This window comes from Corvus cornix, chromosome 8 (assembly GCF_000738735.6).
Source record: "Corvus cornix cornix isolate S_Up_H32 chromosome 8, ASM73873v5, whole genome shotgun sequence".
NCBI classification, from domain to species: Eukaryota; Metazoa; Chordata; class Aves; order Passeriformes; family Corvidae; genus Corvus; species Corvus cornix.
Window position 1 is genome coordinate 26,424,496 of NC_046338.1, and position 21,820 is coordinate 26,446,315.

Genomic DNA, 21,820 nt, shown 5'->3' on the forward strand with positions numbered 1-21,820 from the left:
GCATGAAGACATCTGAGTACACATATATGGCTGGGCTGAGAGGCTATTGCATAACCCTGGGAAGAGCTCTGCAATATGAAATATCTCACCTACTGCAGCCCATGATGGTGAGCTGCCTGTCCTTGAATAGCATTTCCTGCCCCATCAAAGGGGAGAGGCAGAAAAGCTGCCCAAGGGAGCAGAGGAGTCAGGTGGTGGCTTGTTCAGGGGCCTGGTGGCTGTGGCACTGTGGGCAGAGGGTCTGTCCTGGGCTTGGTGAGGAGGATTTTGCTGCAACAGCCCAATCTCACTCCTGTGCCTGGGCTTAGACCTGCACACATGGATCTGGCACTGCCCTGTGTCCCAGAGCCATGCTCTGGATCAAACATCCCGGTGTAAGCGTGGCATTTCCTGTGGCATTGTATCTCTTCTAGCTGAGCCACTGTGGTGCCCAAAAAGATGAAGCCTTTGACTGACTCCTTCCCTCCCACTGGGACTGTACAGGGCTCTGTCTTTCACCATGGACAGTTCCTCACCTCTGCTTCACTGTCAGCTTAACCTCACCTGAGCCAAGAGCTTCAAAAACTGCCACAAGGGACAAAGTAAAACCACACACACACTTGTCCAATGCACTTTATTTCTCTCGGAAAAAGCAGCAGGGAAACAGGGACTAAAGCAAAGAGTGGTGGTGGCGCGGGGCAGGGGGAGCAGTCAGCAGGCTGTAATCTCAAGGCAGAGAGGCACAGAGTTTCTCTGCTCTGGCTCACATCCCCCTCACCAGTTGCTGTTGCTGCCATCCCAGCTGTGTTTTTGCCATAGTTACATTTGCCTGGCTGCTTCAAGCAACACATGCTTCCCAGCACAGTGGCTGTGCCAGGCACCATGGAGTTGCAGCCAAAAATCATCTGTCCCATGTGCCTGCAACACGTGTCCAGGCTCCTGGAGGTTTTCCTCTTGGCATGACCTGCTCAGATGATGCCTCAAACACCAGTGAGTTACTACAGCATCCTGTGACTTTGCAGATCTGCACGTGGGAGGATGGGCTGCAGTTTTAGAGGGGAAAAGGACAGAGGTGAATTCCTGCTTAACACCAGGCATGCCCCAAAATGATGAGGCAGAATAACACCACAGCATCACTGAGCACAGCATTTGTGTGGAAAACCAGGGAGGAGACGGAGATGTAGATGATGAGGAGAAAGGACATTGCCATCCTAAACCCTCTGGTAACCTGCTGCAGCTGGGCAGCGAGTGCCAACCTGCTTTAGCATGGGGTTGGACTGGGTGATCTCCAGATCTCCTTTCCAACCCTGACCATTCTATGACTCTGTGAAACAGCTGAATGTGGCCCTGCCCTGTGGGTACCAGGAGCCTATGCCCACATCAGCGGGGCACTGCTGCTGTAACACCAGTGCTCCCAGCATGGTGCTGAACTGGGGCGGAGCACCAGACTGGTGTGGCCAAGCACTTCAAAAACTTAGATCAAGCACTGTCTACACTGTGGATGTGCACAGACTTTCTCAGCAGCTGTACAGGCAAGAGCAACCTTACAGCCCTCTCACCTTTACTCTTCCTTTTCTTCCCTTAAATACACAGCAAGGATCACAGCTCTAATCTTGGTTTTAAGGCACAGAAAAGACATGAATAAGAGCTTTGTGTAGCTCCAGTCACTTATCTGTAGCTGAATATTTGCTAACCAAGAAGGCTTAAACTTGATTATTCAAGTGAAAAACCCCAGAGCCATCAGGAAAGAGGCTGCTCTTACATTAGAGGTGAGACAGGAGCTAAAAGTGTGTGTTCAGTCATTAGTCCTGATGCATCTTTCCTGTCTGTCCATGAGCAAGACAATTCTGTGGCTTTTTCTAAGTAATGAGAGAAAGACATAACTCCCCTTTACAGCTCAAGGGAGCTGAGGTGCCTCATGCTCCTCCCAAAGTCTCCCATCCAGATATCCTCATGCTCCTGCACCCAAAGGCAGCTTGAGGAGAGCCTTTCTCCCTGGCCCAGGGCCGAGATGGCTTTGTGCTGCCACCCTCCTGGCACAGTTCATCTCTCCTGGGGAAGATGCTCTGGCAATGAGAAAGATGCTCTGGCAATGTGCTGTGTGTGATGAATGTAGGCAGCAAGGGCAGGTAACAACTTGAGCTCTGGAAAAATGCCTGAGCTGGGATAGCAGGGATGAAGTAGGGAGGAAGGGAGAGTATGAGGAGTGGAAGTGGCAGTGCTGGCCTTGCCCTGGGCTGGCCATGAGCAGGGGGATTTAAGGTCACTCCCTTCCAGAGCCATTGAGGTGGGGAATTGCAGGGAGGGCAGCTTTCTGGGATCCTCTGGGAGACTGACCTTGGCATAGGGGACCTGTGGGTTGTCATGGACCTCTGGTGCTTGTAGCACCAGACCCTGGGGTTTGCTGGTGTGCAGTGTCTGACACTGGTTTAACCATTTCTCTTTATCTTTCTGTTTTGCTGGCTCAGTCCTTCCCCTCCAGTTTCCAGCCTCTCCCTGGCTTTTAATCTCCTTTCAGTTTTCAGGTCTCATCAGGATCTTCCATTACCAGATGCTTTCCCAGGCTTTGGATTTCTTTGATGTGTATCCGTTCCCTTCCTTTCTCTCACCCTACACTCAACAGGGAATTTGTGATGAAGAAGTGCAACTTCAGCCAGCACATGAGGCCAGACACTGTCCTTATATATTGCACCTGTGAACCGGCAGTGTCATTAGGGGGAAGTGGAAACATTACACCCTTCTGCTCTGTCGTATTGCCCCAGGAAGCGAAAACCGTCCTGCCACTGGGATGCTGCCTGACTCTGCTGGGGGCTGGCATCCCCTGCTTAAACCACTTGGGCAGAGCCTGCTGCTGCAATGCTGGAAGTGCGGGGAGGTTTGGAAGCCTTCGGGCAGCAGGATGGAGCTGACAACTCTTGCTGTGTGCTACAGCGTCTGTCCTGTCCCTCGCTCTCCCACCCGCGCTCTCACCCGCCGGCGGTTACTCAGCAGGCTCCACACGTCGGTGGAAACGAGCCTGTTTTTTCCTGTTCTCGAGGAAGCAGCTACGACTGTGATGCTCAAGGACAAGCCTGGGCCTCCCACTCCCCCCTCCCTTACCAGCACACATTGACTTACCTAAGCTCTTACTTCACGGGCGCTGCCTGAGCAGCTTTTGGTTGGCTGGAGGCTAGAGCGATGCTGGGTCCCCTCCCCGCTCTCCCGCCTCCCACCCGATATAAAGTGCGGCTCCGCGCCGCTGTTCCAGCCGCCAGCACACGACCGCGGGGCAGGTGTGCTGCAGCCGCCTGTCGCACCCTCCTGCCATGCCCGTAAGGACCCGATGAGTTGCTGGCTGCCTGGGTGCCCAGCTCTCAGCATGTGCCGGGGCTTAGCCGCGCTCCCCATCACTTGCCTGGAAAGGTAAGGCTCTTCTGGGATGTAGAGGGTTCTCTGGGAAAGATGCACCTGGACCAACCTCTGCTGCTGCGGATGTGATGTTAGGGTAGAAATTGGGGTGCAGACCTCAAGGAAACACGCAGCGAAGTGATTTGTTGTGGCTGCATCCTTTCTGCTCCCCAGGAGGGGAACACGGAGGTAAAACATGCGGAGGGACAGGAGGCTGGACAGGGCTGCCCGGCGCGTGTCGGGCTGTACAAACACACCAGGGTTTCTCTGGCTTTGTCTCTGCACAACCTGCTTCGAGTTGACAGCAGCAGGAGTATTTTTGTCCACACGGTTGAACTGTTAAGTGATACGTTGTTGCCCCTGCCAACCACGACTGCAAAGCCCCACGCTGCCGGCATGACATTTAAACCCTTATTTTTGTCTGGGCGCCTTGGGACGCCTGAACGAGCCGCGGCACAAAAATAGCAACGGGGCCACACGCCTCGGGGGCACCCGGCGGCAGAAGCCTCTTCTCCTGCCCTGCTGCCGCAGAGACTTCCCGGTAGGGAGGTGCCTCCTCCGTGCCCTCGCCGCGGAGCCGCGGGGACAGACAGGAGCGTCCCAGCCTCCGGCACAGGAGTATCGTGCTGCCGCTGGCTCCTGAAGGCATGGGGTAGGTGGATGGCGCTGCTGCGGAGCGCAACCCTCTCCACGGCCTGGTAACAGGCTCCTGGGGACCCAAGGGCACCCCAAAATGAGAGCAGGGGAGCAGCAGCCTGGCAGCAGGGAGATGCTCCCCCTCTGCCGAGCGGAAAGAATTGCTGTGTTTTTCCAGTGGTTTGGGAGCAGCGGAGCGCTGCCGGGAGAGTGGGATGGGAAAAGGAACCAGGTTAGCTCCGGGGAGCTTGGGGGGGGGGGCTCCAGCTGGGCACTTAGCAGCTGCTCTGTTACCTGGCCCAGAGGAAAGAGCTCGTCGTGCTTTATATTCCATGTGTCTCTAGCTGGGAAGCGGGCAGGAGAAAACAGTCCCCCAGGTTTAATGCGCTGCCGAGCGTGGTTGCCAGGGAGCAGGAAAAGCAAGTGGGGAGCATTTATTTCATACAGCAGAGAGCTGAAGCTGGGGAGCGAGGGCTGTCCCCCGGAGCCCGTGGGGTGCAGCCCCTGCGAGGGGAGGGGGTGGTGGCAGCAGTCTGATGGTCCAGCGATCCCACCTCTCCCCTTCCTCCTTCCCTTTCAGAGCCAAAGATCTGAAGACCCGCTTAGGGATCCTGCTTCATAAAACCGAGCTAGGACACAAGATTGGGAGCTCCAGCAAGCTGCAGCTGAGCTCCAGGCAGAGGTAAGCCAAGCACTGCTCTGCCCCAGGTTCAGCCCAGGCCAGGTCCCCACAGATCAGACTTTCCCAAGGGATGCTCCTGCCCATCTGCGCAGTAGAGAGCACAGAGCACAGCTCCCCCTCCCCACGGTCCCACCCAGGCAGACCAGGAAGGCGAATCACTTTCCAGCTCCAGCAGTTATAAAGTCTGACTGGAGAACAGAAGCTCTGGCACTAGGCACAGAGAGCAGGGCCTTGGCAAGAGGCAAGAAACCTGCAGGGCTCCCACACCTCCTGGTGTCTCTGGGGAATGCAGGCAGCATTAAAGACAAAACACTAAATATTGCTGCTGAGGGCAGGGGGTTTTCTTGCAGAGGAGGCTCTGCTGGATTGGCACCAGCAGAAAAGGGCTCTTCTGAGCATTCCCTAGAGAACCTGCTGGACTGGTATCAGCAGAAAAGGGTTTTTCTGAGCATTCCCTAGGGAACCTCCTGGTCAGCAGCATGGAGCTGAGGTCGGGTGAGCCATCAGGGAAGGTGAAAGAAAGGGAGGAGAGAGGAAAGAGAGCCCACAGGTAACGGATACTGGCCTCTTGCTTTGGTTTCCTGCTGAATGCCACTGTCTCCCATTGATGGAGCTACACAACTGAAGTGCTGCCGTGCCTCGTCACTGGACAGCAAGCCTTACTTCCTTTTGTCTTTTCCAGAGACTCTTCCCACGAAGTGCTGGAATGGAGGGAGTCCTTTGACCAGCTCCTCAAAAGCAAAAGTGAGTAGCATCTTGTTTTCTTCTCTTGGTGAGTGTGTGTAGGACAAATGTACTCTTAGTGAGCTGTATGCCTGAAGTCAGTGTATGAGGAAATCTTGCCTCTTCCTCAAATGAGGTGTTTTAGGATTTAGAAAAAGGTCCCTTTCCTGCCCAGATCTGATGCACAGGGCTCATTGCCTGCCTCATGAAGCTGTACCCTTTACTCCTGGCTGGGCGTTTTTGGGGGGCAGAAGTGTTGTCTCACCAACACCTCACTGCTGCCTTGGGACAGGAGCATTGTCACGGGCATCCTATGTGGAGCAGCCCACCAGGGGGTATGTCATGATATTCCCAGACCACCCCTTTCTCCACACTCGGGAGAACGCAGTGTCTGCTCTCAATGTGTCGTGGAGACAGCGATGTAGCCACCTCCCCTCAGGCTTGCTCAGAAAACTGCATTGCTGCCCTCTGTCTGTCTGTCCTGTGCCTCCAGGGATGGCTCTTCCACAGAGAGAAGGAATTCAGCTGTTTTACTGACTCACCGTAGCCTTTCCCCCTCTGATATCAGCTGTACTGTCTGTGATGCACAGGGCTCCTGTGAGATGCTGTCTCCTTCTCCCTATTCAGTCAGTTCCTGCAGACCCAGAGATGGGAACTCTTTCTTAGACCCACACATAATCCTCTCCTTACACTGGGGTCTGCACAATGGCAGAAGTGCCAAATTTTAATCCAAAAGTCTACCTTAAAAGCTCTTCCCCAGCCAAAGTCCTTCCACAGTGCTAGTCTGGGGCCAAGTGTATTTTTTTCCAGACTTTCTCACATGCTGTGATGGCTAACGAGCATCTCCAGCTTTGTAACTTAATACACCCTTCCAGCACAGCTCTGAAATCCTTGCTGCAATTACTCTCCCATCCTTAGCATCTTGTTCCCCCCAGATCTCAGCTGAGAAATCAAAATAAAGGCACTGCTGTTTGGTTCCTGCAGCATTCTGATGCATCAGCACGCTTCTCCTTAGGTAGAATTGGCTCTTTTCCGAAGCTGTAAAGAAAATACTCTGAAGCCTCATTACAGAAAGGTCACATAAATAAAACCAGAGGATTACTTGTCTGTGGGAAAGGATTTTGTTGGAGTCTAGAGGCCAATTAGCAGTGTCTCAGAGGGTGGAATTTGCCCGGAGGGAAAGGAAATCTGCAGTTGTCACTGTCTGAGCTCCCAGGGCGCTCAACAGGCAGTGTCTGCTGCTGGTCCTCCTCCTCCCTGCCTTCTGTCCCATTAACTGCTCTTCTCTCCCCTCCCCAGGTGGGGTAAATGCCTTCCACACCTTCCTGAAGACTGAATTCAGCGAGGAGAATCTTGACTTCTGGCTAGCATGCGAAGACTTCAAAAAGACCCGGTCGAAAACTAAGCTGGCCTCCAAAGCCAACAAGATCTTTGAGGAGTTTGTCCAAAGTGAGGCGCCCAGGGAGGTGAGAGCATTTTCTGTGCCATCAAATAGGGCAGGAAAGGAATAAAATATCCTGGTGGGTTTTATTAAAGTGCTCTTGGATCAGTGGGAAGATGTCCTCTTGTTCATGAAAGCTTTAATTTCTAGCATCGTGTGGTCCATCACCATTGACTTGTTAATGCTGGAACAGATATTGAATCTAACCATGAAGGGATAGAAATGTCTGTGAGCCACTTCACCCTCATCTGAAGATGGATTAAAAACAGTTTTTGTCCTCACATGGGAGGGGAGTTAATGTTTGTGGGTGCTGCTGCCTTGCAGGTGAATATTGACCATGAAACCAGGGAGATCACCCGCAAGAACCTCTCGGGGGCTACCTCCACCTGCTTCAACGAGGCCCAGGCCAAGACCCGCACACTGATGGAGAAGGACTCCTACCCCCGCTTTCTGAAATCTGCCTCCTACCAGGACATGACCAAACAGGCCACCAGCCACAGCACCAGCAAGCAGTCGCACACCTGACCTGAGCCATGGTGGGGGGACAAGCCGGGGGGCCAGGCACAGGTTGGGATGTGGTTTGCAAGGGCCAAGGTCACTTGGCAGGGTTTCGGCTGAAGTTCTGGAATTTTAGCAGGATCCCCAGGACCTCAAGTGCTTCCCGCTCCACACGGAGCCACTGGGCCCAGCATTCCTCCCTCCCCGCAGGAGGGGAGCAGGTGGGAGCCCAGAGCCTCCCCTTGCAGTTCAACCAGAGACCTGCACCACCGCAGAGACAGAAAGAAATCTGATTTGGGCTGCAAGTCCAGGAAAAAGAGATGGGATTCCCTCAGCATCCACAACCAAAGAGCTCCCACCTGCTCTATGATCTGCAACATCAGCCACTGGCCTGCAGGGCCAGCACAGGAGCCTGCCATTCCCACACACAGGGAATGGCCAGGATAAAAGCCCCAAGACTACATGGCATTTTCAGCTGGAGGGATCCAGCACCTGCCTTCTCCTGATCCCAAGATCCTCCAGCTGTGTCCTACGCATGCTCTGCACCAAAGCTTTCCACCTCCTTCCAGTGCAGTGATGTTTTTATCCCTCACTTGTGCTCCACAACCTTCAGATTGCACCCAATCTTAGGTCACGTGCACAACATTCTATTCCTATTATTGTTATTTATCATTGTTGTTATTATTATTATATCTATATTTATTAGAAGAGCACTGCTGAAAGCACACATGTATGTCCTTTGCCCTGAGGAGTTTGTAAATGAAATTATTTTAGTTGTTGTACCACTTAGCATGCCTCCCACCTTTTCCATGTAATAATTTGAGAGGACCAGACAGATTTGTAGCACAATTGTGGAGCAAAGTATGCCAGTAGCAGCAGAGAGAGCTGCTAAAGGGTTTGGAGGACCATGGATGGCAATACAAGGATGCTTTGCAGCCCATCTTATTTCCTTTCTCCCCTTAGGGATGTGGAAGGCATCTTGGCACACAGCAGCTTGTCCTAGGCAGGGAATGGAGAAGTCAAACAGGCACTTTGGTGAGCGATCCTATGGAAAACTTGGTTTTCACACATCGGAGAGAAAACCTGGGGTTTTGCCTGGGTTTATAATTGGGCTTGGTGTTCCCTTGGATGGTGAAACCAGTCTGCAGCCACCGCATTTTACCAGAAACCTGTGCAGTGAGTGAAATCAGTGCTATGAATTCAGCGACTTGGAAGGGTGGCAGGACACATCATCAGCTCAGACCTGGGGGCAGCTCTTCAAAAAGTTCCTCTCAGCAGGAATTTTGGGATCCTGGAAAGGTGTGGCTCCTGCTTGGCAACAATGGTGCCAGCAGCTGCATGGGTGGGTGATGTGGAGCCTGTGTTGGGTCCTGAGGAAAGTGCCACCAGTACTGCTCCCTGCTGAGGGCTGCTTCCCAGGGCTCTGTTTATCCCTAAAGACCAAACCTGGAGGTTCTTATCCCACTGGTACTCACTCCTTGCCAAGGGAACTCTCTTCTGCCCCCCTGTCCCAGCAACAGCCAGAGCACAGCATCATTTGGGCTTTTCACAGCTGCTTGAGCAGAGCAAGGAACCAAGGACCAGTTTGGGGATGTTATTCCAAGTCGTCTTTCACCATCCCCATCCTGGTTCCACCTCTGAGCCTCTGCCAGTGGTTCTGGCTGTGTTTACAGGGAGATATCAGCTGCTTTCTTATTTATTATTTATTGTAACAACTGGAACCACCTTTGCTGTGTTACTGAAGTGAGCAACGCACAATGGTCTGTTCTCATTACTGACACAATGTTATCATTATAAAATAAAATGTAAAGAGGAAAATACCCTGATAGCATGGTCTGGGTCTTTATTTTTTTTTTGGTTGTGGACTTTCAATTAAATTTTACATTCTAATTCTGGATGCTTTGCAAACCCTGCAAAGCTGCTTGTGTTGGGTGACTCAGGGGGCGTTTCCAGTCACTTTAAAAGTGACAATGTCAAGAGTAGAAAAGGAAGGGGGAAGATTTTAGAAGAGTAAAGCTTTGTGGTATTTGGTTTATCAAAGAAAATTGAACGGTTCATAAAAAGAATGAAAGCAGAAGTGAAGTTTTGAATATATGAACTGCCAGGGTATTCAGTACTGCTGTTACTGCTCATAATTTCTGAGCCCTTTACAGGACTGCAGTTCCCAATATCTGCTTGGTATTAGTAAGACATCAATATCTTAAAATTAAGAGGAAAGAGGATCCTAGTGAGGGCTGCTTTTAGCAAAAAAACCTGCTTTTGGGTCATTCACATAAATACTACTTGATTTTTGTCCGTAACACACCTCATGATTGAATTCATTTACAAGGGGGAAACTCTCTGGTATTAGAGGAGTTATTAAAAAACATCCTATTCCTGTGCAGAGTGTGCTGAGGTCTGAGCACATCCTGGCATGCTCTGGGAGGGAAGGGGAGGGTTGCATGGTCTGTGTCTCTCCTGGGAGAGCTCTCCATGGAAGCACCCAGGGCTGCCTGTGGCAACACAGGGAGAGGAGCACTCCAGTGCAGCTTGAAGAAGTGCTTGGAATAAGAACCCAACCAAAACATGTTTTTTCAGTTGCCTTCTTTCTATTTATTGTGTGTTCTGGAAGCCAAAATTAACTGGCCTGCGTCAGCAGAGGAGAGCGTGAGAGGACTGCAGAGGAGGAGCTGGAATCACAGGGGAATAACTCAGGAATATGCATACTCCAAGGTGTTACTATGAGCACAAGTCACCCCTTGCCATTCACAGGCATTTTACAAGCACCTGCAGCTACAACAGAACCTCCTGTCCCTTCTAATACAGGCAGGCAGGGTCCAAGGATCACCAGTCATTGTAAAATACATCGACTCAGCTTCATCCCTATTCCCCGCCTAGACAGAGGAAAGCAGGTTGAGCTTCCCCTCACCTTTCATTTCCTTTTAAACTAAACATGGCCTTGTCTTACAAGCCAGGTGGTTTGGGATCATAGCAGTTTGAATTTATACCTTATCTTTGTACATGTCAGAGGGAAGAAATGGGCTGAAAAGTATCCAGGAAATATTTAAATTACTTGTCAGGAAAGAGAGCTGTAAAGCAGACTAGAAGCTAGAATCAAAAATAATGTTGTTGTTGCTTTGTTTTTCAACTGCAGCTCCTGAATGAAAAATATGAATATTTTGTCTTGCACACCTTGAAGTTATTTTAAAACCAATTCTCCATTAAAAAAATAAATAGGCCAACAACAACAATAAAATAATGAAGTAAGAAAAATACAGAAATAATATCTTTTTGAGCTTTCTTTAGAAGGAAATTTGAGGCTGTGTCCATTCTTGCTGCATCATGCACGGACCAAGCTGAGTCTCAGCCTTGTTGGCAGCTCTCAGACCCCACAGCTGATCCTGGACAATCCCATTTGCAGCCTGGTTTCCTCTCTACAAGTCTGAGATACTTCCCAAAGAGAAAATCCAGTCACTAAAAGCAAGCCTTGCATCCAGCTGTGGCTTGCTGCCAAAACCCAGTGGTAATGCAACAAAACCTTAAAGCCTCAAGGGGATAAAAAACCTCAACCCACAAAACCACGTTGAGAAAGAGGAGCCAAAGCTTGCATTGGCTGGCTGTGGTCACTCCCAGTAAACCCCAGCTGAAGTTTCCCAGGGAGGAGGCTGTGAATTTGGAAGCAGCTGAGGAGATGTGAGCTCGGGAGCCAATGTGGGGACTGGCACTGCCCTGCCCCCCAGGCTGAGAACACATACTTGCTCCAGGGCCAGGTTTCCATGAGCCAGGATGGGGGGTGGATTTATTTGGTGGAAAAAAGACATTTCCCCATGCCCTGAGACCCTGAGCATTCCCAGCAGCAGCTCAGGGGCTCCTTTAGCCAGAGGGTCCCTGCTCCAGTAGGACCAAGCAGCTTTGAGGTGGCCTTAGGACATGGACACGGATGCAGGAGTACAAGTATTTAGGCAGGTGGATGTGTATATATATGTGTAGGAATTCTAAGCCTTCATTTTCCATGGATACACACACATGACAACAGGCAAATTCATGGCTGCATGTGTGTACATCAATGACTTACTTCTCTTTTAAAAGAAAGGCTGCAAAGGAATGCTGTAAATAGTTCTTTAGATACGTTTTTGGAGGAAGCTCAGCAGCAGAGCCATTTCAAACACGGCAAATGCTTCACCCCACATTCTGCAGTGCTTTGCCAGCCCCAGCCAGTGGGGAGGGAGCAGCTGGATGGCGTTGCTCTGCAGCTTCCACTTCAAGGCCTTTGCCTGAATAATGTGCCAGAACTCACAGCTGATGTGTTTCCACATGGCTCACCTTCCCCTGACACGTGCAGCTGAATGCCAAGGTTGCCAATCTGCTCCAGATGCGCACAAGGATTCGTACCCCTGGGGTGCCTCGGGAGCCAAGAAAGAATGAGAGATAATTCTCATGTTTTCTGCTGCTGCTGGGGCACCGAGGACAGTGCTGGGGTCTGCAGCCCTCCTGACTCCTCGGGGCTGGGCTGCCCGTGCTGGAGGGGAGCTCGGACATGGTGCATCCACAGCTTGGGGGCAAGGATGGGGATGAGAAACAGCTGTGAGAAATCCTGCTGGAGATCCACCGCCTCTCCTTGGGAAAGGCATCTAAGCTCAGGTGCTCAGCCTGATTCTATGTCTGACCTGTTTTGGCTGCTCTGAGCTGTTTTAAATGGACCTGCCCTGCTCTCCTTGCCCAGGGATTGGGATGTGCTGTCCTGCTTGGTGAGGTCCCTGCCTGCCTCACTGTTGCCCTCACCTCTCCTTCCCTGCTGGCAAAACACTGCTCTTTTCTTTTCTGGTGGTGTTGAGGATTGAGCAGCAATCTAAAAAACTAGAAAGTAAATTTTTTAAAATGTAAAAATACTCCAAAAAGGCACAGATATGGCACTTGGGGATGTGGTTTACTGGTGGACTTGGCAGTGCTGGATGATGCTTGGACTCGATGACCTAGGAGGTCTTTTCAAACCTAAATGGTTCTGTGAGAAGGTGATGCTCTGTCATGGGTAGTAGCATCACCTGCCATCCTTCTGTGGACTATTTTCCAGGGTTGTGTTCCAGCACTGAAAGACACATCAGCATGGCCAAGCACATAAACCCTGGGGTATTCCCATTTGGAAATATAATAAGAAAGCACGTGAAGGGAACATGAAGAAAAAACTTCATCCTACTATTCATAGCTCCTTTAAAAATGATTTTGCCCTTGGCAGGCAGTTTTTGTTGCCACATTTTGCCTCGTGTTTGCTTGTGGTTGCTGGGAGGACATGGATTCTCAGGGGAAGGGATGCAAAAATGGGTGTAAGCCCATCAGAATGGAGGAAAAGGGAGATTTGCTTAGCTGTGCCCTTGATTTTCCTGCTGTCTGTGTCTCAGCAGCTCATATCCTGAGTCCCTGAGTGTGTGGGGGCAAATAATGATTCTGCAAATGTGCAAATACAGCAGGAACTCTATAACCCAGAGGCTACAGAATAGTGGCGGAGAGGAGCTGTTACTCCCATGCTTTAGAAAACCTTTGAGACCCTTTCATTCCCTGGAAACTTCTTGTTGCAGGGACTCAGAGTTTAAACTTATGGCTCTGTGGAAAACAATTTGGATCAGGAAAGTGCTACCAGCAAACCCTTCTTTGCTGGGATGCAGGCATAGGACACTACTGCCACAGCCCTGCTGGTTGCAAACACCTCGTTCCCACCATTGTAGCATTTGGGTTCTTACCATCCTAGGGATTTTCATCTTCCCACCATAAGATAATAAATTACTTTAATTAAATCAGCAAGCTGAAGAAGGCTTTTGTACTTGGGTGGGTGGGTGATGTGATGTTATGTACTGTAATACTGTCTTTTTTTTGGATGTCTATATTGGCTTCGAAGCTGAGATGTGCTTGCTCTGGTTGTTAGTCTGTTTTGCAGCCTGCAAAAGGGTACTTGGAAACCAGCAGCTACAGCCATAGCCCTGGTCAAACCGGGAGAGATTCTTCATGTGAACCAAAATGAGATCCTGACAGCCTTGAGACAGATTGGAGATTGCTCCCTGAATTTTCACAGTCTCTGTCCCTGTGGGGCTGTGTCAAGGTCTCCTGTGGCAGCACAAACCCTGTGAAATTCCATGCAGAGACCGTGGGATGTTCCCAGACCCTGCGGATGCACTGCATGCTGCGGGAAGCAGGATGCCCAACACCACAATGAGGTACAAAGATGAGACTCCTGCAGAGGCAGAGCTTAGTGAAGGCTGGCATAGAGATGTGAGTCAGCAGTGCAGACATCCATAAGGATTGGGCTATCCACATAAAACACAAGCAAGACTGCATCCACCCAACCCTTTAAGGGCTTTTCTGTGCCCTTGTGCCTGTATCCATGTCCACATGCAGATTCCCAGTTTGTGCATGTACCAAGGTACCATGGAAAGTCAGGAATGATTTAACTGACACAATTCCAGCCCCGTTTCAGATGTGAACTGAATCCTGCCACTGGCACAGTTCAGTGGAGGAGCTCTGCTGAGCTCATCTCACGTCACAGGGTGGTGAAGGAAACTGGGTGGGTCATCCCAGCCTGGGCTCCTTCATGTATTTCTTGCACAGGCTTTCCAGGCAGATAAGGAAGGCCTGGAGGACGAGGCCCCCTGGGTATTTACACAGAGCTGCCTACAAGGAGCAGGGCGGTGGGAGTTGCCCGCCCAAGCAGTGCGGAACCCACAGATCTGGAGCTCAGCAATTCCCCGGTTGTAATTTAGCAGCATTTAGTTCCCTCATGTGGATGGATTTACCAAAAGGTGAGGAAAAACTTAAAATAAACCCCAAACCATCCCAAATCTCCCCCAAACCAGACCACTGATTCATTTAACGCCTGCACGCCTTCAGCTCCCGAACCACTGATGAGCAGATGTTTATAAACAGGGTCTGTGTGTATGGGACTGTATGGGGAGAGCACTTTGCTCATGACTTCTCTGCTGTGTGTGAAAAAAGGGCCGCCAAACAACTTTCCCAGAACCCCAACATTCTCCGGCAGGTGGATAAAACCTTCCTTTCTGGGAGGGGCCAGCACATACTTGGGGACTTTGCCCGGAAGCAAACAAGCTGGGGATGCTGGCTGGGGAGCAGCAGCGAAGAGCAGCCGCTGGGGAAAGCTGCTCTGTGGCTTTGAAAGCATTTTCATTAGTGGCCGAGCTTGTGGCCGGGCACAGGGACCCCTTGCTGGCCGTGTCGTTGTGGGTGGCAGCTGGCAGGGCTGGGTGACACATTGGGACATCGGGACACGGAGACGCGAACGCCTCATGATCGAAAGTCAGTGGGGCGGGGATAGAAATGTTTAAAGATTTCCTGGAGCACAAAGCTTGCCACTCTGCTCCTCGGAGGAAGAGGAGGAAAGTGCTCAGCCCCTCTCTTCACCTTCCCCAGGCTTCTGCCGTCCCGACAGGGGCGAGGCTCTTGAGCCCCACCGCGCCCAGGGGATGCTGTGCTGCTTTTCTGACCAGGAAAGTAACACTTTTTTCTTTCCCCCCTGTATTGCAAAAGATATAGAAATTAATACAAGGAAATTAAATGCATCTAAATCAGTGAAATACTGTGTTTATTTCCTGCTGGGCAGGGAAATAAGCCATCCAGAAAACAATCTTTGGCTTTCCTGAGGGTAAATTCATGCAAATTTCTACTTTGTTTTTATACTTTAAGATTTCTCCATACTTTTCCTGATTTTCTTAGGTAATTTATTACCAGTTCGTCAGGCAGTAGCTCCTGAAAGTGCTGATCACTATTAATATGGGTATTGGAGTCCCACTTTTTCTAGATACCAGATAGATAAAGGCAAATAAAGTCGTACCTGATTAATCTCCTAATGTGGTGAAAAGTTTAGGAGACACTTCCTGTCAGGTAGGGTCTCCTCATGGCCTATAGAAGCAGGAGGGATTAAGATCAGGGGCAGTCAGGACTGTGTGTGGTTGCCATCCAAAGCTGAAGGGGAATGCCCATCTCTGCCTGCCTGCTGCGTTCTCCACCTGATACCATTGCTGGGGGATGGCTTATCAGGTAACCTGTGATGCGTCTGAGATAGCATTTATAGCAAAAGCAGCAGGGATGCTTCCCTGGGCCATGAGAGGGGCTGGGGGCCAGGCAAGGAAATGATGAGTCCATGAGTGCCAAAGCTGTGCTTCTCTCCAGGCCTTGGCTCTCTTGGCTGGCACTGGCACTGCTGTCCTCAGCTGCCCCTTACACAGACCTGCAGGTCACTGAGTGTAAATGGTGAGGTTTCACAGGCTAATACAGCAGCATTTTCTGTTCATTAATCAGGTGAAGACCACAGAGACCTTAAAATAGTACCCAGCGTGTTTCATCGGCCACACCCAGCACATCCCCCACAACCAAGGCACTGAGCACTGCACCTCTCCCATTCTTCTGTGGATCCCTGGGTGCTGGTGGGGAACACCAGAGGTGCAGAGCCCTCCCTCTGACCACCATGAAGCCCCCAGCTCAAAACCAGAAGAAGGTCTCTAACCCTCCCAGCATGAAGACAGCAGAAGTCCTTAACTTCAAGTTAAATGCCGCTGTGAAGAACAGGGATAAAGAAGCTGTGCTAGAGCTGCTGGAGCAAGGGGCAGATGTGAACTCCAAGGTAGACAGTGGCTGGACACCCCTGCAGACAGCAGTGCAAACTGGTGAGGAGGACCTGGTCCAGCTTCTGCTGGATAGGGGAGCTTCTCTGCATGCCAGGAAGGACAATGGTGGCACTGCATTTATTGAGGCAGGCATAGTAGGGAACGTGGATATCCTGAAGCTCCTCCTGGAGCGTGGGTCAAACATTAACGACCAGGACATCAACGGCTTCACAGCTTTCATGGAGGCTGCATGGTATGGGAAGGAGGAAGCCTTGAGATTCCTGTACAGCAGAGGAGCAGAGGTGAATTTGAGGAGGGTGACCAGTGAGGAGAAAGCCAGGCTGCACAAAGGAGGTGCCACAGCGCTGATGGATGCTTGCAGGGAGCACCACTTCTCAGCCGTGAAAATCCTAGTCCAGGAGATAGTGGCTGATGTGAACATCTGTGACAAGAGAGACAGGAATGCCTTGATCCATGCTCTAAAGAAGGGTTCAGACAAAAAAGATACAAGTCAGCTGTCTCCACAGTTCATTCCTGCTGGAGCATGGTGTGGATGTGAAGAGAAAGATGAATGTGGGAAAACTGCCCTCATCCTGGCTTGAAATGGAGAGACCGGAGCTGGTGACAGCTTTGTTGAAAAAGGATGAAATAGATATTGATGTGGATGAGGAGGGCACACAGCCCTGATGGTGGCTGTGGAGAAAGGTGATTGCAATATAGCAAAGTTGTTGTGTGAAAAGGGAGCAAGGACTGATGATGGGAATCTTCTTGCAGTTGCAAGGAGAAATCATTCTCTTAGCATGGAAAACCTTCGTGAGCACAAGGCCAGATTTGTTCCAGAAACCCCCAGAGCCTGGGAGCCAAACAGCAAATGCTGGAGGGCCCAGCTGAAAGAGCTTGATTGAATGTATCGCCCATGATTGGCAAACTGATGATATTTCCGTACATCCAGCAGAGAATTCAGGATGGCATCTACCTCGGGCTCCATGGAGGGACAGAGGTAGCAGTGAGAATAACCCTCAGTTCAGAGGGTGACGAAGAGAAAAGGTTCTTTGAACAATGTTCTCACTGTGAACATCTACTGAAGCTCTTCCAGTCTGAGAAGGAAAAAGGCTGCATGTACTTGTGCTTCCCACTCTGGGAAAAAAACCTCCAGGAACACCTGCAGGATGCTGAAGGCCAAAAGGATTACAAAGCTGCTCTGAAGATGATCTTCCAGGCACTGAGAGAGCTGCATTCCCTCAGACTTGCTCACCAGGATCTACAGCCTGGGAACTTCGTAATAGGTTATATTTTGCTTTCATTATGTTTTCATTTTGCTTTCCATGTAGTTTAGAGAAGAAGGTCTCACAGCTGTCTGTAAAAATACTGATGTCTTTGTGCTGAATAGGGTGGCTTTAGATCTCCTCTTTAAATAAGTACAGATATGTTCACAGAGAGAACAACCTTGCACATCTCAGTAGCTCTGCCCTCCTCCTCCAGGGCTTTGCAGGCAGATCAACCCACCACAGATGCCTTCAGAGAACATGTTTTTTAAAGAAGGGGCCATCCAGAAGTCAGTGATGGACCGCATGAAGTTCTGCCACCTTTATTTGTTAAAAACTTCTCTTATTTCCTCAGATTTAGGTGGCAAAATTTACTTGGCGGACTTTGGTAATAAAAGAAGGTTGATTGAAGGTCAAGAAGAACTTGTAAACTCAGATTTAGAGGTAAGTTCTCTGTGAATCAACTGATTGAAGGTCAAGAAGAACTTGTAAACTCAGATTTAGAGGTAAGTTCTCTGTGAATCAACTGATTGAAGGTCAAGAAGAACTTGTAAACTCAGATTTAGAGGTAAGTTCTCTGTGAATCAACTGATGGTTTAAAATTTTGGGTGCTCTCTGATATTCGCTGTTGCAGTGGGTCCCTAGGGAAAGGCTTTTTGCATCCCTGACTAGAAAATACCTTGATTTGTGGGAAAGCCCATGTAATGACAGGTGTTGCTTAAGAGTGATGGTGATTTGGATGCCCATCTCCTCTGTCCTCGTGCACACAGCTTCAAGGTTTGTATGGGTGTGTATTTTAAACTTCTGGGCACCTACAGGGTTTAGGGATATGAGTCCTCTTCCATTAGGTTGGAAGTTGGGAGCATGTGGCACAGGAGCAGTGATGTCTCTTTGCAGGCCCTGGGCAGGCTCATGCTCTACATTTTAACAGGGGGTAGGAAACCCCTCTAGCAAGTTGGCATCAAGGATTTGGCTCCCAATTCTCCAGATTACACAGAGGCTCTGGACCTTGTACAAAGCTTGTCCTCTTGTGATGAACGAGGCTTGGAAGGGTTAAGCAAACATCCCTACTTCTGGAGTAATCAGAGGTAAGTCCTGGGAGTACAAAGGATGTGGAATTTTGGTGTGGGAATTGCCTGTGGTGCTGGGAACAGTGATGTCCCATTGCAGCTAATGAAGTTTCTCATCCCACAGCAGGTTCAACTTCCTGAAGAGTATATGGAATCAAATCAAAGACATCCAAAACCAAAAAAGTATTTTTCAAGGTCCTAATGTCACTAAGAAAATTTTTCCTTATCCACAGTGGACCAAAAAGGTAATCCTCTTAAATCTGGATTAGTGTCAGGTTTGAACTAGACATTCAGGCTGAAGCTTTTCCTGAGTGTTTCACAGGCTCTGTTTAAAAATGAACTGGAAAAAGTAGCCCCACACAAATACAGACAACTGGGAGAAACAATTCAGCTGAAGGCACATAGTCAAAAGATGTTGATGCTAAAGGGAGCTCTGCTGACTGGGGTGGTAGAAGGGGTTGGTCATTCTCAAATTAGCTGGCAGACCTTCAAAGTTTATTGGTGGCCACTTAAGACAAGGGCCTCTGGCCCTTGTTACCAGCAAATTTCTGGCAGAAGTGTTTTGTTGGTTGTCTCAAAAGCAGAGAAGCCAGGCCTGCTTTGGCAGGTGACATTGTGCCAAATCATTTGGGATCTGACAGTTTCAGTTCAGTACAGGAGGCCATGTGCTCTCATCAGTGGCGCAGTTGGATGAGGACTCTGGACTCCCTCCTGCCCTCCAGGCATCCATGAAAATCTTCTGTGCCATGTTGACAGTCCTAATAGTAAAGCCACACCTTGGCAAGGCAGGAGAGGAAGCACTTAGACGAATCAGGGGGCTGTGTGGTGCATGCCCTGCAGAGTGGACTCTTCTGCTCGTGGTGGGAAATAGGCTTTTGAGGGTCAGGAGATTTTCCCATGCAAAATGATGTCCCTGCAAAAAGGCAGTGGCTGCAGTGAGTAGATGTGCTGGTTTTGTGAGTGTGAAAGGCAGGGAATAATCTATATGCTTTCTTTCAGATCGACAAAGATATTTTAGATGTCATGGAAAATCCTAGGAATGCAAAACCATTCAAACACAACAACAACGTCACTGGCCTCTTGAGGCTCATGAGAAACATGGATGAACACAAAGACAAAGGGTACATGTTCTCATCCTCGCCCCTGCCACAATTGCATGGAATCAGAGAATATCCTGAGTTGGAAAGGACCCACAAGGATCACCAAGTCCTGTCTTTGTCCAGGACAAGCCCAAGAATCCCCACCATGTGCCTGAGAGCGCTGTCCAAGATGACAGTGGGATTAGGCAGATGGAGGTGCTGGAGAAATAGAAAAAGAAACCAAAAAAACCCAAACTATTGAGGAGTTTAGCGAAGTTGTAGAAAAGTTGCAGCTCTGGGGGTTCTAGGAAACCTCCCCATGTTATCAGAAAGCCTCTGGAATGGCTTTTTCTCTGCAAGGGCATCCTAGAATATTAACCCCTTGGACAAGCTTTAAAAATCCTTTTTGCTTTTGTTCTCTTTCAGGATCAGCAACAAAATAGGAGACTATGCCGAGTATTTCCTGAAGTTTTTTCCAAAACTTACCATCTATGTATACAACAGTTTACGCCAGAACCCTGCATACAGTCACTTTGCAGACTTCCAGGACCCTTCTCTGTAGAATGTCACTGCCTCCTGTCCCATGTCTGATCCCACCATCACTCCTTTTATTTTTTATTTATTCACTTGCAGAAGAGCTGAAGACGTGGGTAAGGAGATGGGATAAAGCACATGCAGGGACAGAGTATGGAGGACTTAAACTAGGAAAGATTCCAAAGTGCTTGGTGTAACAGCCATGAGCTTTGGATACTCTGATTTGCACTATGATTATATGTTGCTTATGGAAATGTTTTTCAGCTGTTGAAAAGGCTGGATTGTTATTCTTTCAATGACCCCACGGAGAAACAAACTTGAAATAAACTTGCCTAGAAAACAGACTCTATACTCCTTTAGGAATGAGGTTCCCCCATCCCCTCTGCACAAGAAGAGAGATTCTGCAGCACTATCGAACCACCACCTGCATCAGTGGTCCTGGCCTGGAGCAAAGATCCTTCTGATGGTCCCTTCCCCCTGCCATGTAGCCCTGGGAGAGGGGCCCTGAGGGGAGGCACGGGGTTTCCCTGCCCCTGCTCAGCCTCGTTCCCCATTGGTTGGTTTGTGTTCCCTGCGCGGGCAAGGTTCCTCGGTCCTGTGACTGCAGGAGTTCCTCGGCAGAGCCCCGGCCATGCAGCTGGGAAAATAAACATCTCTGAAACATCTACCAAGAATCTGTCCTTATATACTTCTTCTATGGGCCTCCTGGTTTGATACATTGTGTTACAGAATCCCCGCTGTAACAAATGGTAGAGAATTGCTGGCAAGACACCGATCCCTAACGACAGAAAATTCGTGCGTAAAAACCACTCTAGATCTCTCTCTTCTCACCTTGGTTTGGATATTCTGTCTAGACTATGGAAGAATTGTAGGAAATGTGGCTCTCTGAGCCACAGAAAAAAATGTATCTAGAAGTTAACGGAATCCTTGAACAACAAAACAAGAAAGTATTTGTTCTGGGAGATCTAAAACATTTTTTAACTGGCTTTTCAAAAATTTCTTCTATACTTCTCGAGACTTACTTTTTGATATTGAACCTCGTGGAACTAGTCATGGGTGTTTTAGGTACAAGATCTGGGATAAGATAAGGGATCAAACAAAACATGGACTAGCGACAGAAACTCTTGAGGAGCATTTGTATGGTCCCATTACCCCTAGAGCAGAGGATGGCCATAATCCCGTGGCTGAGACTGCACGGCAGCCATCCCAGGAGCGCGTGACTGCAGCCGTGCCAGCGGAGGTGCCTGCACTGGATGTGCCCAGCCCCCTCGGGAGCCCGCGCCTTATCACAGACCCCATCCCTGTCTCGGGGTTCCCTGCCACGCGACCACGAGTGAGGGAGCAATGCTGCAGGCGCCGCAGGTGCTGTGGGCCACGAGCAGCCAGGAACCAGGGCTCGGCATGGAAGCCCGCTCCGAGCACACAGCTTGGAGAGCCCCATAGAACGAGAAGTGGTGGTTTCCATAGCAACACGAGAAGCTGTGCAGCACAGCGCCGAGCCAAAATGGGGCCGCACTCAAAGCAGCGTGGAGTTGGAGGAGCGGAACCGTTCGCAGGGTGCGGGACCGGCGGCGATGGCAACGCGGGGCCTTGCAGAGCCCAGGCAGACGCCGGAGCAGCGCCGCTCGGAGGGCGAGGAGCAGCCGCAATGCGGGGGCCCGGCCAAGACATCAGAGTCAGTGAGGCGGCGGCCACGCAGGACCAGCAGCCACGACAAACACGCAAGCATGTGATAGGATAAGTTATAACAACGAAAATCACAGGAACTGTGAAATGATACAATGTAAAAAAAACCTATGGATTTATAACACAAGATGATACAGGGGAAGATTTATTCATCCATAGAACTGCCATTAAAAGGAATAACCCTAAAAATTACCTGCGAAGTGTAGGAGATGGGGAAGTTGTACAATTTGATATAGTACAAGGAAAGAAGGGTTT

At 49.9% G+C, this 21,820-nt stretch overlaps 2 protein-coding genes across 4 annotated transcripts; both read left to right on the forward strand.

Moving 5' to 3' along the window:
* Positions 1–2,293: 2,293 nt before the first annotated feature.
* On the forward strand, positions 2,294–9,172 carry RGS16 (regulator of G protein signaling 16). 3 transcript variants are annotated; one of them, XM_010409393.4, is made up of 5 exons: positions 2,294–3,381; positions 4,583–4,684; positions 5,367–5,428; positions 6,707–6,873; positions 7,173–9,172. In XM_010409393.4, exons 1-5 carry the CDS (start codon positions 3,302–3,304, stop codon positions 7,371–7,373), a joined length of 612 nt encoding a protein of 203 aa, XP_010407695.1. In that variant the 5' UTR covers positions 2,294–3,301; the 3' UTR covers positions 7,374–9,172. The 3 variants fall into 3 exon arrangements, with proteins under 3 accessions (XP_010407695.1, XP_019147211.1, XP_019147212.1); XM_019291666.3 differs by lacking the exon at positions 2,294–3,381 and adding an exon at positions 3,439–4,018; XM_019291667.3 differs by lacking the exons at positions 2,294–3,381; positions 4,583–4,684 and adding an exon at positions 4,897–5,234.
* A 6,620-nt stretch (positions 9,173–15,792) lies between these two features.
* RNASEL (ribonuclease L) lies at positions 15,793–19,978 on the forward strand. The gene is given in 11 exon segments (XM_039555905.1): positions 15,793–16,454; positions 16,456–16,490; positions 16,493–16,529; positions 16,531–16,598; positions 16,601–16,840; positions 16,843–17,217; positions 17,552–17,640; positions 18,094–18,284; positions 18,391–18,511; positions 19,266–19,387; positions 19,772–19,978. Coding segments are annotated over 11 exon segments (2,076 nt in total). The 3' UTR covers positions 19,908–19,978.
* Positions 19,979–21,820: the final 1,842 nt, after the last annotated feature.

Coding starts and splice junctions, on each gene's coding strand:
- RGS16 (XM_010409393.4), top strand. CDS start 3,302: ATGAGTTGCTGGCTGCCTGGGTGCCCAGCTCTCAGCATGTGCCGGGGC. Junction 4,685..5,366: donor CAGCTGAGCTCCAGGCAGAG/GTAAGCCAAGCA, acceptor TGTCTTTTCCAG/AGACTCTTCCCACGAAGTGC. Junction 6,874..7,172: donor AAAGTGAGGCGCCCAGGGAG/GTGAGAGCATTT, acceptor GCTGCCTTGCAG/GTGAATATTGACCATGAAAC.